The sequence below is a fragment of the Mytilus trossulus genome, chromosome 6 (genome assembly GCF_036588685.1).
Source record: "Mytilus trossulus isolate FHL-02 chromosome 6, PNRI_Mtr1.1.1.hap1, whole genome shotgun sequence".
Classification (NCBI taxonomy): Eukaryota; Metazoa; Mollusca; class Bivalvia; order Mytilida; family Mytilidae; genus Mytilus; species Mytilus trossulus.
This window is the reverse complement of record NC_086378.1, coordinates 26722977-26741558: the sequence shown is the minus strand read 5'-3', so window position 1 is coordinate 26741558 and position 18582 is coordinate 26722977. Positions and strand designations below refer to the sequence as shown.

Below are 18582 nucleotides of genomic sequence, written 5' to 3'. Positions count from 1 at the left end.
TATGAGTTTTTGTTTACTCCTTGGTTTTGATTGTTATTGTTTCTTACATCTCGGCTTGTTGCAGATCGCTTGTTAATTGTATTTGTATATTATACTGATTCACTGTCTTGACCAGAATACTGACGCAGTTTCATTTGATATTTCTTTAAATTAGATTCATATAAAGTGTTCTCCATGTTTCCATCATAATTTTGTTTCTGTTGAATTGAGAAAAAAATCAATAAATACTCTTACAGTTGTCCTTCGCAAACTCGACCTAGGGATATTCGAATGTTTATCAAATCATATAAAAATAAGTATTTGTCCTAGCTGTTTTACATCGTTAACATTCTGAAGTGTATTTAATATATTGTATACATACTTTCAACGTACGCGCCATTGCTGTCTTCCGATTGCCATCCGATTATACCACTTCGTCCCGATAATGCCTTGAATCTATTTGTACGCTGAACACATTTTGTGGGCATTATTTATTTACGAAATACTTGTTTGTTATATTTATATAATTACTTAAAAGGACATGATACAATATATGAACCTTAAGCAAGTTTTAGTTATGCTGTCAATCACCGTAGACCCACATAAACAACGCTGTAAAAAAGATAAACGCTAGTAAATTTAAATGGTATATCATGTCTCATTTTTGTAAGTGTTTCGCAAATCCAGCAACTAGAAATACACACAGATATGCGTATCAAAATTCATTTCTAAATATGTCTTTCTTTTCGTACGTTTTATTGATTTCAGTTGTCATCGAACGTAAATTGAAAATGGATATAACGTATTGTATACATACTAGCAACACATGCGCCACTGGCGTCCTTGTAATGGGTTGTTTTACATAGACACTTATAAGCACTGTTAGTGTCTGCTTTACATTCAGCGTTAACGTCTTTACATTGGTCAGTGAGCCCAGACGTACATGTAGCTTCTAATGCAATCTCTGAAAATCAAACATTCAGAAGGAGAATAAGTTCGCTTGTATTTGCGTTTGTTTGTTTGTTATTGTTTTTTTTTTTGTTGTTGTTTTTTTTTGCGTGTGTGTATAAGGTAGTCATTATGAATTAAAAAAATATCTGGTCAAATTTAAAATTTCATGTACGACCTGTCAATTGTTTCAAGTATATTATTCGTATTCAAGATAGTTAAAATGTATGTATAGCAATTCAGAAACTGAAAACGTATATAATATATACCTTATATTGTGTACTGACTGAATTATGAAAACATATTTTGTTTCATAGTTTTTCGTAATCAATTGTATTCGTTGTTGTACGTAAACGATACCAACAAGAAAGCGATGTTCACACTAATAAATTGAAAACAAACTGACACTGCCATTTATTTAAAAACGAAAACGACTATAAGACATAAATTTTGCATCCAGGCAAACAAATAAAATAAAATAAAAACACAGCAGAAAGAACACTTCCAAAAGCCTGGAATAATCCAGAAGAGTAAGCAGATCCTGTTCAACACGTGTTGCTAATGTAAGTACAAATCCGTTAGTAAGTCTTATTCGGGGAAAGAGGACGACATTGTACATAAGGTACCTAAAACAATATGTCGTCATTTATAGACAGATATTGTACAGCTGTCAATCAACTCAGGACGTGAGAAAATGACATATTTTGTATGGATTATACAGGAAAAACACCATTTTGGGATTATATTAGAAACTAAACAAAATGATAGAATTGTTAATTATTTAAGGAAAAGTTAGCTTTCAAACAATGTTTTGAGAATATCAAAAGAAAAGATAGGGTCACCGTGCGTTTTTCCTGGCTTAAATACAAAAAAGAAAATTCCATGTAGATTCCTTCAGAAAAAGCACTGTTTTAGAGTTACCTCCCCTTAAAATGCCAATTAAAAAAAAAAAAAAAAAAAAAAAAATCAACATTTGCCAAAATATTAATATTTATAACAATGTATAAGTTATATTCTTATTTAATTTTAAATGAAAATTCACATTTACTATCTGAATTCCTGCATCAAATTTTGCTGACTTGATAGAAAATCTGGACCTTTGGTTCTCTGTTTTTTACAATCCAAGATAGAGAAAGACACACATACCACCTTAAGGAGGTTTGACACCATAAACAGGTACAGAAATGTTGCTAAATAGAAATAAAAAAATACAATTGTGATTCCCATTTCGTTCTGGTTGAAAACAGGAAAATATAATAGAAATTTCTATATCATAGTTGACAAACGCTATCATTTTGTATTTTATTTCCTTCTTTTCTTTCCAGAATATGAGATTTATTATATTTTATACATACTGACAGCACATGCGCTACTGCTGTCTTTGTAATGAGTTGTTTTACACAGACATTTATTAACATTGTTCGTGTCTGCTTTACATTCCGCGCTAGCATCTACACATTGGTTAGTAGGTCCAGGTGCACATGCAGCCTCTAATACAATCTCTGCAATGGGAACAGATAAAACGATAACTAAAACTGGATGAATGGACATGTACATTTTTACATTTGGTCTATGTTAAAGACGTTTTTTCATTTATATATAATAATATTCAACCATAGCACTTTAGCGTGATACACCATCATACTTTAGTGTAGGCCATCGCACTTTAGCGTGACTATCGCAATTAAGACTACCATCGCACTTTAGAGTCCTACATATACAAGGAACACAACTTATTGAAAATCTTTTAAAAAGAAGGAAAAATCGTTAGAGAAACAGATTACGACAGTATAACTCGTGTATTTCTCCATTCTATCGTAACACACTTGTTGCATTGTAGGAATCTCTAAAAAAAAAGTTATATTATGAATTTTCTGAGTGCAGTGAAAAATTATAGACTCCTACACTGCAACAAGTGTCTTCCGATATTTCTCCACTCTCAACATTCAAATTTTAATTATTTAAAAAGCTCGACAAGCCTCGCGTTTCAAACAATAAAATGTAACTGTCTCGAGTGGAGAACTATCGTAACATACTTGTTGCAGTATATTAACCTTTATTTTTTTCACTGCACTAATAAAATCTTAATAATGAAAATCAATCTCAGAAAAGTATTACTTACTTGCTTTACAGGTATTATCCGTAGTATCAAAGAACTGGCTAGCAGGTGTTGTACACTGACATGTATCTGATGTACATTTCAGGGAATATAAGCAGGTACTGTCACCGGTAGCTGTTAAACATACTCCTCCAAATCCGCCCTCTGAAAATGAAGTTACATCTCTAATATTTACTTAATCACTGTGTATCATCGCCACCGGAAATTGGGTACTAACGAAGCGGAGAGAAATAGAAAAAAAGTAAACAAGTTAAAAATTCATTCAATTTAAAGCATTTCCATTCATTTTCGCTTTAGAAATGATTTTCTGATATATAATTCTTTGAAGAATTAGGCCGATAAGTACAAAATTAATACAAGAATTTGTGTAATACTCCAAAACTTGCCACTTAGTACTTGAAAATTTTGAGGTCAATCGTCCTCTGTCGCCCCATTCTCAAGATATTGAACTGTTTTTCATTATTTTTTCAGACACGTTTTTAGATAATAATAGTGTGGCATCATATTTACTGAAATTTGTTGTCAAAAACATGTTTTTAAAAGAATATGGACAAAAACATTGTTTGTTTGTTGTACGGCGAATTGCAGGACGTTGTACGGCGAATTGCAAAATAACAACTTTTGTCTGTACGGCGTCTTGCAATTTATTACAATGTTTAGAGGAAATTAATCAATGTTTAAACAATATCAAGTGACGATAGTTTGATGATATCAAAGCTTTATAGACTTACAAATATGCAAAATGTCGTACTTATCAAATATTGTTAAATATATGCCGTTAATTGAGTTCAGAAGTCCTCGTTGCGTACCACTTTTCGATTTTCAACAACGAAAATTCGTACCTTATACATGTTATTGTCTAAAAGCACCGACCGAAAAATGTGGAAGGACTCAACAAGAAAACTATTGGTCTAACTCATAACAAAACAATTTAGGAAAACAACAAATAAGATAGAGATGAAGAAGCGACAACCACCGAACCACAGGATCGAGAATTCGAACAGACACATAAAATTGTTTTATTATTTAGTTTCTGAAATTATTCATTTGTAAAAAGAAAAATTAGGAAAATACTTTGTTTTCGTCGAAAGTAAGGAGAAACAAATCGTGAGATGCATTTACAATTAATTTTCTTGTCAGTTTATGATACAATATAATATAATTTGTATACATCTTAAATGCTGTCAAGCAAATGGTAGTTCTATCTAATGCATAATTAATAACTAGATGGTGGTGGTGGTGGTGGTTGGGGGAGGGGGGTTAAAAGGTCCGTTAATATGGTAACAACACCTAGATTTTGACAAAAACAGTTAACAACAAAGATTAAATACTGATAAGAGTTAACAGCAACTATTTTACCCTTTTCCAAACGAACACAAAAGCAATGAAAAGTGGAAGTGCATATTTTCAATGTATTCAAAAGTTTAAAAACCTCTGTACAAATTCGCAGAAATGCCAAGCTCCATAATGAATCTTTTATAAAGCTGACTAATTTTCAGAATACACATGCAAGTACCATTTTTTTTATTGACACACGCACAGACAATTGAACGGATGGAAAAGCAGACGGAGTGATTGATTCCAAGAAAAAGGACACTACCTATATTTTATAAATAATCGAAAATGCTCCAAATAGCAAAAGGGATTCTTCTTCTGGTAATGCATATTGTTGATTAAATGTTTTATGTCAATCAGTCGTAGCAAACTTGGGTTATCGTCAAGACGTAGGAAAGTGTAACAAACAGATAGAATGAGTGAATACTATATAGGGCGCGAACATTATTTTTTTTATGGCGGGGGCTCTTATAGATCATGGTTACATCTCAGTCAGGATATTAATACGACTCAGTGCTTACATAATTTTATTAAAAGGAACTGCGAAGGTTTACTGATTTTTATTTTAACTCATCAAACCCAGTGTATAAATCAGATGTAACATACATTGTTTTTTTCCTTTGATGTTTTTATTAAATAATTTGCTTAAAAAGTGTGGTGAGGGAAAAACATGGTATATTATATGCAAATTGATGTTGTACCATACTTTGCTAATTAAATATGCAACTCAACTAGAATCCAAAGGAAAAAAGGCGGAGCTTCAGCCAAGGTATAACATACTCATTTTCATGTTATTCCATGGCTGAAGCCCCACATTCTTTTAATGTATCCGCCTTTTAAATATTTAGGAAACTGTAAAACGTATTAAAAGGTCAAGATCTTCATTTGTTTTCATTTTATAACAAAAAGCAATAAATTATGTGTACCCACATCTTAAGAAACTTTTTTCAAACTATATATGATTGGTACGAATTCCCATAATTTTGGAAACAATTAATAAATGTTTCTTCTTTTAGTTGTGAAAAAAATGAAATGTGAAATCTGAAAAATATGATTAATTTGTATGATACCTTGAAAACAAACAAAAAAAACAAATTCTTACCGTCATTAGAATAATTATTTAATCCTTGTCATTGGAATCCGATATTTTTGTTAAGCACAATTGGATGACTTATGAAACTACCTGCGCAAACTGTCATAAACTGGGCTCAAAACTAAATAAAAATCGGGAAAATCCGACATTTTTTTTCCATTTTGCAAATTCAGGGGTTCTATTACATGAAATACACAGAAGATCATACACGAGGCGCAAAAGTGACTTGCGCGAGTTTCCATTTCATTGGATAAAACTGTATTAAACGTGATCAATTTCCAATATTAGTTGAAGGACTTGAAGCTGTCAATCATTTTATTTATATTACAAATTTTATATTCCATGTGTCTTACTCATTAACATATTTAAACAAACTCATCCTTCGGATTCGTTTGTTTAAATATGTAAACTCGTAAAAACCATGGTATATATAGTACAAGTAACATGTAAGTTGTCACAAGTTGAAGCACAGTGACTCTTTAATCTCCAAGTTCTTATTAACAACTCTGAGTTGATATATTAAAAGCTTTACATCTTTACATTTCTGAAGTCTTAGACTAGCAAATTTGACATCAAATTGAGAACCAAGTTCTCATTTTTTCGGCCTCTTCTACCAGGCCAAACTGTTCAGTTATTTTACGAATTGCAAATTGAAAAGGTACTTTATTTTTCACAATTCCGTCCAGGTACTCTGGGTCAATATAACTTATCAAACATTCCATATACATCTAAATTATTTTCATCATAGGACTGACCCGGGTTTTAGCTGGATAAGAAGTGGCTTTTCCTTTTAACGTTTTTGGATACATTACAAATCACTATTATTACTATTGGAAATCAAATCTATGGACGATTCTCTTTCCATGAAAAGGACAAAAACAGTTTAACATAAAAAGGTAACCCGCACACCTTAGATATTTGAACTTAATACTTTATTTCTTTGAAAGTACGGTAAATAACTATTCTAAAATTAGCAAGTTGCCAGACAGTTGAAAACAAGTTGCCATACAGTAAAGGAGTAGGTCCGGTAAGGACCAATTTTGGCCTCAAATTTCAGTTTCATCTGACAAAAGATTTTGACCACTTTTTAAACATTAAAGTGTCTATTTTACTTGATTCAATTAGATTTTGTAAAATATTTTAACTAATGTAGTCATTAAAAACGATCTGATTCAAGCTCAAATATGAAAAATCTCTCAAATATGGCAAAAAACATCACTTTTCAGATGGTTTTTGTCAAAAATGAAAGTGGCCGCATCCGCGTTCGTCCACAACCTTTATATATGTTATGTATTATCATAAAATACAACTTACATTTCAATATTAAGGATGAACACGAATGCGGCCACTTTCGTTTTACTCGGAAACCGTCTAAAATTTAACTAAAACGATAGAATTTTGAAGATTTCAGTAATTAAGCATGACTTAATGGTGCTACAACCCGATATATGTGCATCGTACTGTCAAAAACAGCCCAAATTTATGTAGTAGAATCATTCAACTGTCCAATAAATAACTAAAAGTTTACATTTTAACAATTTTGTAAAACTGTTATTTTTTAGGGCCAAAAAGGGGTCTTACCGGACCTACTCCTTTGTCAACACGAGCAATTTGCCGTACCCTAGACTTTATTTTTTATGGTCTATATTCTTTAAAATACATCTTTTTGACAACAAATTTCAGTAAATATGATGCCACACTATAAAAATCTAAAAATGTATCAGGAAAAATAATGAAAAATAGTTCAATATCTTGAGAATGGGGCGACAGAGGACGATAGACATCAAAATTTTCCGGTACTAAGTGGCAAGTTTTGGAGTATTACACAAAATCTTGTATTAATTTTGTAGTTGTCGGCCAAATAATTTAAAGAATTATATATCAGAAAATCATTTCTTAAGCGGCACCCTCATCAAATGAATGGAAATGCTTTAAATTGAATGAATTCTTAACTTGTTTACTTTTTTTTTTTATTTCTCTCCGCTTCGTTAGAACCCAATTTCCGGTGGCGATGATACACAGTGTTAATGTTTTAATATAAACAAAAAAATAATTTAGTATGATCGCTAATGAGACCTAAACGTAAGAATATATGACAGCTATATGCCACCATACTGCACGAGAGACCAAAGGTAAATGCGGCATAGCATCTGATAAAAGACACTTACTTAACTATGCCAAGTACAGTTCAAACTAGATAAATGAAAGCTAACGGCCTTGTTTATGTGCAAAATAGAAAAAAAAATATGATCAGAAATAAAAACCAGATAAATAATAACATGAGCTTGATCTTCTTAACTTTGGTACATATTTTGTGCTGGTGGAGGATCGGTAATATTAAAAAGATAATTATATAATTGCATCATTCGCTGTTGTTACTAAGTCACCACTTTGTCACCATGACATACAAGAATACCGTCATCCAAAATACTGAAATTGACATCCAGGATGAAAAAGGGCTTTTAAGTTGACAAAATCTTGAATAGTTTAAATATTAGAGATATTGCAAACGACTTGTCTTATTCCATAAAAACTGTTCGTACTTTATTTGGCCTGTTAACATTTTTGGATTCGAGCGTCACTGATGAGTTTCTTGCCAGTACCAAGGCTGTGAAGGGTTTAAGAGTATAAATGTTATCATACCACCTTCAGCTGTAGTTTTCGAACTACAATTAGAGAATAATTTATGGTCTTTTTATCCGTACTATCAACACTCCTAATATGTATCTTTCAAAAAGATTATAATAAAAAATAATCCTCGCTCGGGTCAATGGCAGCAATAGCTTCTATATATCTCCTCTTTGCTTGATCTATAATTTCTATTTCATCCTCAGATTTTGGAATGAAAACGGCAGTTTGGAATTTTTCATTTTTCAAGTGATCTACAGCCCTTGAAATCGAACGAGTATTTTTCACGGATTCGTGAAAATGAGTGTAAGTATATACAACAAACATTCGTACTAGCAGACATATACATATTACTAAGTTCCAAAGTCGGAAGGTTCGGTATTATAGAAATCTTATTATTCATCAAAAGCTTCGACACCTTTAAGTTACAAAACTTTGATGGAAGTCAAATTTTCTTGTTGATTTATTACCTTTAAAAAGAAATAATTAAAAATTATCTCCAAAAAATATATCATTACACAAATGCCAGAGCTCTGGTCAAATGCCAAAAACACAACAATGCTAAACTTTCAGTCAATGGAAAACAAAATTAGAATACGTAATATTGACGTTCCATACAAAACGTTCTTCAATTTAAACAAATCTTTAAAAAAGGTCACAATTCAAGAGTATCTTTTTGTTTTATAGTTCATTTGTCCATAACAAGTTTAAAATACCCTTAATTATCATGGTACTGAAAAAATCTTGAACAATGGCTCCATGGTAACATTTAAGAAAGACACGTAAAATACTAAAAAAAATGAGAGAAGTTATGTAAGAAATACAAATGTTTCCGTAAATTCGATAAAATCACATTTTCATGTAGAGGTGGCGGACCTTTTCTATAATTTATGTTAAAATATTATAATATCGAAGTGGTTGCTTTCATTTTTGTATACTTGAATTTTCAAATCTTACAGCTCTATGGAATTTGGGAAATGGCCGCTAAATTGCGAACTAACATAATATTTATCGTGACCGTTTCACGTCATAAATTTTATCATAAATTATTACATCCCACCTGTACACATTTCATCGAATTCCATTCAGTAGTTAGTATGTTTTCTTCGTTTATATTTGGATGGTTAGTTTTTTTTCTTACGTCTTACACGGCAAAAATGGCATTATGATCACGGAATGTTTGCTAAATTATGTAATAATACATAAAATTAAATTTATAAAAATCAGGTTTTATTTTATTTCGATTCAAATGATGAATCAAGACAAGTAATTATTTAGAATCATATTTAAAACAGTGTGGTCCTGGCCATTGATTGACGACCTAAATTATCCCATTGACTGGGACATATTAGGTGAACGTTTGTATGTAACGACCATTGCTCACTTCTTACTTATTATAGAATTTAAACTGTGGGGTCACCAAAGGTTCTTAACGCCTTTAATAATAAAATAATTCGAAAAATTATTCAGGAATAACCTTTATGTTTTGATTTATATTATTGATATAAATCAACACATCGTATTATTCCGGATTCGTTTTTCGAATTGCCTTTTTTAGGTGTTGAGAACCTTTGGTGACCCCTCAGATTCAGTGTCTTTAACAAGTACATAGTGAGCAGTGATTGTTACCGACAAACGTTCACCTAATCTGTCCAAGTCAATGGGATAATTTAGGTCGTCAATCATGCAATGGCCAGGACCACACTGTTTTGAATATGATTCTAATAATACGTAGAATTGATTTTTTTTTGTCCTAGTTATGCATCAAGAAATGAATATTTTCGAAGGGTTAAATATTTAGCAGTGGTGTCTTGTCATGGCTTTGTTTGAACTTTTTGTTTGCTTTTTTGTCCTTATATGTTTGTCCCTAATATATTATTAACTGTGCATTTGAAATCAAATATCGCTGATCAAATTTATTCGTTCATAGTGTATTAATTTACGTATTTTGATTGAGTTAGACCCGCCAATTGATATTTTATCTTGTGTTTTTCTATGTTGTGATGTTCTGCTATTGTTTAAGAAAAAGGGAGAAGGTTTGGATCCATTAAAACCTTTTATCCCGCTGCAAATGTTTGCACCTGTCCTAAGTCAGAAGTCTAATGTACAGTAGTTGTCGTTTGTTTATGTAATTTATACGTGTTTCGCGTTTCTCGTTTTTTATATAGATTAGACCGTTGGTTTTCCCGTTTGAATGGTTTTACACTAGTAATTTTGAGACCCTTTATAGCTTGTTGTTCGGTGTGAGCCAAGGCTCCTTGTTGAAGGCCGTACCTTGACCTATAATTGTTTACTTTTTTTAAAATTGTTATTTGGATGGAGAGTTGTCTCATTGGCTCTCACACCACATTTTCCTATATCTGAATGAAAAGTAGACCGAATACCGTGCGTAACGTCTATATATTCAAATTTTTAATTTGTTTTTAGAACCCTTGATATAAGAAAATTTCACAATTATAAGAATTACGATATAGGAAAATTTTATAAGTATAAGAAACAATTTTAATGAGTAATGTTTAGTTATTTTAACTATAATTGATCATTAATTGTATAAAGTTTAATACTGCTAGTGTCTCATAAGTCAGTATTTATGGCTGGATATTGATTGTTTTATGTATAAATATTATAATTGTTGTATATGTTTTATGGCAATCAATATGTGACACTTTAATAAACAAATTTTATTATAATGTAAAATTAATGACTGATTGATTGTTGGTTGCTGAACGTCCAGTGGTTAATTAAAATTATTAGCTAGGACAGATAGTCCGAAACGGTAAAAAACAATGATAAAGTTTAAACAAAGATTCGGACAAAGTTCAATAATACGTATCGTCACTATACAATTTAGTTTCTTTGAAGCAGTAAACCTTTTTAGGAAAATGATAATATGGAGAAATTTTATAAATCCTTTTTTCGTAAAGTTAAGTTCTCGAAAGTATTTCGAAACACTTGAATTTCGGAAAATTGACAACATTGCCATCTAGACAATGTCACGTCACTTAGCTAGAGATTTAAGTATCATTAGAGGTTGTTTACTTACTCGATGTGCATACAGTTGCACTAGATTTGTAATGAGTTCCAACACATTTACATGTACCACTGACACATTCTGAGTTGGGCACCGTGCAATCTGTAGGACCGGTAGGACAAGTTTCGTCAACATTTGCAGCTGAAATAAATTAACAGTTAATTACGATTTAAGGAATCACGATTTAGTTTGCTGTTAAGTAGAATAATTGTTTGTTTTTCTGAGTAAACAGGTATCACTACAAATAATATAGCGCAAACGAATAAATCAGCATGTCGCATGACAGTTGCCACATTTAATAACAAAAAAACACCTCTCATTTACAATTGAAGAAAGCTTGATTCAATTAGGATACACATTTATCCAATAGAACGGTTTACAATGTATATAAAGAAATGTAATAGAAGGATATTTTGTATTTCTATCCCTTTTAAGGGCAGTGTAAACGAATAGGTTTGACCACTGATATTATACTACAAAATTGTAAAACCTTGTCAATCTTTCAACATTTAGCAACTTATATTGATATATGTAAAGTCATTAAGATAATGCAAGGTAACCACTTGTAACAGATTTGTACTTTGTGATGTTAGACAAATAATAGCAACATACCTGAACATAACTCTATAGTTAAAAGGCTAAGTAGACAAATAACTAACTGTACTGACTTCTTGACCTGCAATTTTAAGATGAAAATTCTCAATATTAATAAGCTTTTGCAATGATAATGTTGTCGTGCATTTGAAAAACGGGCACTTAAGCATAGTTGTCATTGCGTAATTTTTAAAGAAATACCTACAATGTATAAAGTCAGCACTAAATTGGTCTGTTTGTATTCCTCTCTAGGGACGAATAAAAACAGACCAATTTAGTATTTATCTATATTACAGAGGGTCAGTATTGCTTTACATACTAGTTAATAGTTCTGATTGACAATGTGCAGATACTACATGTCAGGATAGTTGTAGTTTTGAACCGGATAATCATGCATTTTATAAGAAATTAAGTGGACAAAGTCCTTCCGGAACTATAACAAAGAGAATTGACATTTGCAGAACCAATTGCACAAAGATAACTCTTGTCGTCTGTTTTGTAACTTTTTTTCAAAGATATCAATACTAATATTATATAGTGTAGATGTTAAAGTAATTATTATGAGTAATCCTTACAGAAGCAAATTGCTAAATTTTCCCCATTGTAATGTTAATCTAAATCTAAATCTATTCATTCTCATTGTTATCAAAAAGTTCTCAATATTTGTCAAAATTGTCATATTACAAAAAATAATATGGTAGTATTTGATTATTATTAAATTTTGTTTTCGATTTGTGTCAATATTCGTTGTAGAAGAATGTATAAAATGAGATGTATAAATGAAGATTTTGAATATCTATCAGATACACAAAAAATAAACAATTATAGTGGTAGGAAGAAGAAGAAAAACTGTTTTCCGTGTGATTAAAGCTGTATTACATTTTGTCGTTTTCAATTACATGTTTGATGTAGTCAATTCCAATTCGAAATTCCAATCACAAAACAATACTCAGAATTGTAATTGCAATCAATCGAATAAACTTTTTTTTTCTCAAGAATTCAGTATTTTGATCCTCTTTGAGGTCTCTTTTGTCGTAGATTGAGTTGAAAATACAAAGTGATTATCTTATATGTTTGACTGTCCCTTTGGTATCTTTCGTTCCTCTTTTATATGTGTATCGCTTTATTCTCGATCAAGCCATATTCCTATCACTGTTCCCTTTTCTTGGTTTACATCTATGAAATGAAAATTCCATAACACAACACAACTATGTTCAATCCACCATTTTCTACATATTACAGAAATTGCATGAAGCAGGAAGTCAGGAATATCACAGTTGTTATCCATTCGTTTGCAGAGTTAAAGCTTTTGATTTTGGTATTTTATTTGAAAATTTTCTTTTTGAATTTTCTCCGGAGTTAAGTATTTTAGTAACTTTTTTGTGAGTTTACTTTTTTTTTTATCTTCAGGACTTCCATATTTAAAGATCTATATTTTGTGTTAATTCAACAGACTAGTTAAACAAAAATATTGATATACAAATGTATTGATTCAACTGAGATCATTTCAGTATCTGTTGTATAACACATGTAGCATATGTCATCTGTACACAAAATCAATGGTTTTATGTTTTATAAAACATGAATAACGACGAAATACAGAAGAGATTTTATCTGATATATCTATAATGAGTATTGATATCTTTAGATACACAATGTTTTAAATTTGCCAATAGATAAAACGCATGTAATGTATGGTGCAGTAAAATTACAAAATACAAAGTTTTCAAACAAAAACTATTACTTAAACTTATTATTATTTTTCATAATGTAGAGTTTTTTTTGTTTTTTAATCACCTTAAAACGTATTAAAAAACGTTTTTTTTTTATTAGAACTGATTATTATAAAGTACTTCAAATACGCATGAGAAATGTGCTAGGGAAACAAGTATTTGGTTAATGGGTTACATATATAAGGATATTTTTCGTGCAATAATTAGACGAAATTATATATTATAGGATTAACTAAAAAGCCTGGTCGTAGCATGCCATTGACATTAAAAATAAGGATCGAGTTGTGGTATGATTGCAATTAGACAACTATCCACCAAAGTTCTAATGAAATGAATACAATCAAATACTGTTAACAGTACAGCCTTCAACAATGAGAAAACCCATACCTTTTAGTCGGCTTTTCAAAGACCAAAAATTAATTTAAAAATGTGAAATAATTTAATATTAAAAAGGTGAAAGCTTATTTTGAGCAAACCAATTCACTACAGACAAATTGGATAGACATTAACTAAAGACAACCAATGAACTACTGTTTCGTAACTTGGACATGCAGCAAAATGTGACGGGATTAAACATGTCTGTTACAGTACTGCAAACTATTCCGCTAATCTGGGACAGTGATGCAACAGCCCAACATGAGAACAAACTTAAATAATCAGTTGACAAAGCAAAAGAAAAAAGAAAAACAAATTACAACAACTTACAAAAAACCAAAAAACACAGACTAGATGTGGCATTGAATTAAAACATTCCTCAAAACAAAACAAAAAGACAAATACAACATATCTCAGTGTACTCGCAGTTACTGACAGCTAGTTTAAAGCTAAAATAAAAACTTAAACAATAAACATTATATGAAAACTAAAATAGTAATCAGTTCACATCAATCATCCAATGGAGTTAGGGGAAAGACGCCATTAACAGTCAGATAATGTGCAATGCCAAAATACTAGTTCGACAGACTGTAGAGACATGGATGTGTGCATACGTGTATATTATATTTATTAGGTTTTATATTTATTGATAACAAAATCAATCTTTATACCAATCAAACTATACTCAAAGATCAAATTACAGTGTTGGTATTCTTTTTTAATAGATTTAAAAACAATGTGATATGAGTGCCAATGAGACTACTCTACAGTCAAGTCATAATTTATAAAAGTAAACCCTTAATGGCCAAAGTACGGTCTTCAACACGGAGCATTGACTCACACTGAAAAGCAAGCAGGGACCCAAAAATTACAATTCAAACGGGAAAACCAACGATCTAATCTATATAATATATAGAAACGAGAAACACTAATGAACCACATCAAAATGCGACAACTACTGAACATTAGCTGATCTTAAATGACTTTAAGCTCGTACATGTATCAGATTGTACCAGATCGTATCTAAATTTTCGGGCTCGGTAAACAACATATCTTTTAAAATTAGGTATGTCTATACCGTGTTTTAAGTGTTGTACGGCCAAACTTCCAAACCAATTGCATTGTATTTATGGGAGAATTTATCAAGTGTTCAAAGTAATCTCTTACTTAATTGTTTACGAGTAATTTATTACAGATTACAGATAACGCTCATTAAAACCTAAAAGGTCACAATAAACACGGGAATAGCGAACAAGTTGGGATATACATACACCGCACGAAGTAATGAACATCAACGTAAAAAAAATATCAAAAAATTTACGATAGAGATTGATTGAACTCAGTATGTAAAGAACAGATTTTTTGCAAATACTACACAGCTTAAACTTCTATGAACCATTGTAATGCATATCATATCCTATCAAAACCAGGAATTAAATTTTTGCTCGCAAGAAAATCTGGATTCATATGATGTGGATTTCTTCACCAAAGCAGAAATAGTAGTTCTAGTTCTGGCTATAGTTCGTGTCGTATTTGAGAAATTTTAGTCATGGTCAAATCTATGTAAATAACATTGTATGTTTTATCTCTTTAGAATTTTGCATTTCACTCCTTATGTATACGGCACCACCTCTGAATTGGATTTTACATGCAATATATTTTACCTTACATCCCAAAATTGAATCTTGGGCGCTGAGGGGTGTTCTTAATAGAACAAGCTGGTACAAAAAGAAGTAGAAGAGAATAAGATAAATAATATTAACAGTAAACCGCAATGACGAAAGAGAAGATGTATTATAGAATAACAGCTGCATCTCATATACAAGTATGCATGTACCAAACTTTTTATAGATATAATTAAATAGGCATACAGAAGAGAAATTCGTGAGAGTCAATTACAAATGATAATAAAAGTTATATCCATCTGCAGTAACGTTTTTGTTGTCTAGAAAAGTTACCGTTATTATGTTACAGATATATTATCTATGTACATGACAGTGTATTATCTTATTTTGATTAAAATCTAGATGTTGCTTCAAATCTATATCATATATAACAGAAATGTGTGTTATAGATCAATTTAGTAACCCAATAGAACAATTTTCAATCGTATTTCACAAATTCATATTTTAATAGACATGCCTATGCAATGGGATCGTGGTATGTCAAACAGGAACCTAAGTTTTAATTGGATTGAATTAAACCCTTTGTCTCTTTATCTACCATGTTTTCTAACATTCCCTCAAATTGTTTATTTTGATTAATTTGATCGTCATTATTGGGCAATGTATCAATTCTCTTTTGTTCCTAAAAATGCAGAACAAAAATCTTCAGTTTCCCACGACCTCTATTTCATGATTTTATTGTGAATTGTGAATTTACAATAATTATGATACTTCGTTCCAACGATCATATAGTACCGTTTTCTTGTAATATTTTACACTAACATTTGATTGATTAGTATTAAGTTTATGTACAACATTTCTTGAATAATTAGATCGATAAGCATCTTAATGTCATGCCTAAGTGAGATGGTTAAGTTTTCTTGGAAAATGTATGTCGAATGAATTCATAAGAAATCGCCTTCAAAATTTGAAGTGTAAAGTCTCAACATTGTTACAATAACGCGTCTACAAAATATTTCCTACATTGTAGGTAAACATTAGGAGTTGAAAATATTTCAGCAACATTCGAGATCAAAACCGACAACAAATTAAAAGTATATAGAGTTTCTAAATATTACATGGAACCGCTTCCTCATATTTGTCGAGCTTAATTCTTTTTTAATAAGTTCAATGACGTGTTTCAGTGGCTGTTGTTGTGTTGGTTGTTGTATTAAACTATTTTTTTTCTATCTTTTTTCACTGGAATTTTTATTTGTTTATGGATTGACCTTTGGGTGCACCTCTTAACGACGCAAATACAATTTAACCCAACTTGTGCAAAATATAAATGCCTATAGTAAATGTTGACGTGCAATGGTTGTAGACGAGAGGTTAACATATTCACAAGTGATGTTTCCTGTCATCAAAGGTCAAGGAAATATAAGACATTACATCATCGATGTAGATTTTATGCGCAGTTTGGAAAGGTGTTGTATTATAGTATCAAAGCAAATTAGAAACAAATCTATTGATATGAGAAATGATTCGTTGATTGTCAGATATTTAACAGTCAAAGGCAAACATTACAGGCATATTCAGATATATCAGAATGTATGATATGATTCAATGCCCAAGACACGTGGTTCTGGAAAAAATACATCATCCGGTTTGCTGTAGGTTTGGAAGGCCAAACTAATAGTATATTGATATTCCATGATTGACATTGTGTCCAACTTGTCAATTGGTAACAAGCAAACACAAGGAGAACACAACTTTCCCTTCCGTTCCGAGACATTTTTTACACAAAAATGTGACTTCACATTGCTATTCAAAATTTACATATGACATATAAATTGTGCATGTATGCGCAATCCGCCATTACAGTTACAAAGGTAATAGATATTTGGTGTTTTAGACTCTACAGGGAACTCGCTAAGTACAGTCATAATGCTTGCTTTATATCTTTATAAAATAACACAAATTCATTTTATAAACATGTTTTGTTTTATGAATTTAAAGAGATTCGGTATGATTGCCAAAGAGAGACCAAATAACAATGATATGAGCAACCATAGGTCATCGTATGGCCTTCAATGGTATCACTAAGAAATAACATGCATACCATACAATCAGCTACATTTACAATGTATGTAAAAGGATTGACTCGAAAATGTGAAACATTTCAAACGAGAAAAAAACAACTATCTAATTCAAAACAATGCATATAAGTGGATGAAACTACGACAATCCCTAAAATGCAAATTCCTGACTTGTGACAGGTGCATACAGAGTGTGGAGGGGTATGTTAAGAAATGTTTGTGTGCAAACAACCCTTTTTTATTTTGCTGCTGTTGTTATTATTATTATTGTTGTTGCTTTATAGTTGTCGATGAAGAAAACAATTGCAAGTTACCCGTTTATAATTTTTCTAAAACAAAAGTGGTCAAAATGAACGATTGTATGTATTGGTCACAAGCCACACCCTGAACCTCGTCGAAAATTTTGAAACGGCCATCATTTATCATCCAACATTTTTCTTAAATTCAAACTCACCATGATCATGTCAACTTTTAGTAAATAATCCGAATCCTTTTAATAACAAACTTTAGTTTACTATCAAAGCTAACCACAACTAGTGTATGTCATCAGCGTGGTAATTGTGTGTTTAATGACACATCTTCGTCGATCAAATCATTGAGACAAAGAGAAGAAAGCTGTTACCCGCTGTTTACAGTTTAAAAAAATATGTAATGTAATTTCAATCAATTATATTATATCTAGTAAACCAATATCCTTGAAATAGTGATCCAGGATGGTGCATGAAATACGCGAATCTTGCTATGCTGAGAATATTTTGTTTAGTGTCACGACATTTTAAGAAAAAAATATCATGGTGGCCAAAATTTTAGATTCGAAGAGATACATGTAACTTAAAAATAAAAGCGTAATAATGTACAAAGGCATGTCGTTACATTCGTTTAAAAGCGGGTTTGCCTAGTCAGTCGAAGTTTTGAGTGACACAAAAATTATTCTTTTCTTCAGTGCAAACTATTATTGAAATTTTTTGACAAACATATTTTTTTATTCTGATTTTTTTTTCAGTCTGTTAATAAACAACATGGATTTTTTTCACAGATTTTCAA

The 18582-nt window shown here is 31.1% G+C and overlaps 1 protein-coding gene across 1 annotated transcript in view; it reads right to left on the bottom strand.

Annotated features, from left to right (window-relative positions):
- The window catches only part of LOC134721005 (multiple epidermal growth factor-like domains protein 10), a 40725-nt gene extending 22589 nt beyond the window's left edge, over window positions 1–18136 (bottom strand). Inside the window, exons 1-6 of the mRNA XM_063583648.1 lie at window positions 17993–18136; window positions 11746–11809; window positions 11146–11274; window positions 3050–3190; window positions 2283–2429; window positions 797–943 (exon numbers count right to left, since the gene is read on the bottom strand). Coding sequence (XP_063439718.1) covers window positions 797–943; window positions 2283–2429; window positions 3050–3190; window positions 11146–11274; window positions 11746–11809; window positions 17993–18001 — 637 coding nt within the window. The 5' untranslated portion in view covers window positions 18002–18136. The remainder of the gene's footprint in view (window positions 1–796; window positions 944–2282; window positions 2430–3049; window positions 3191–11145; window positions 11275–11745; window positions 11810–17992) is intronic.
- Between the last annotated feature and the right edge of the window lie 446 nt (window positions 18137–18582).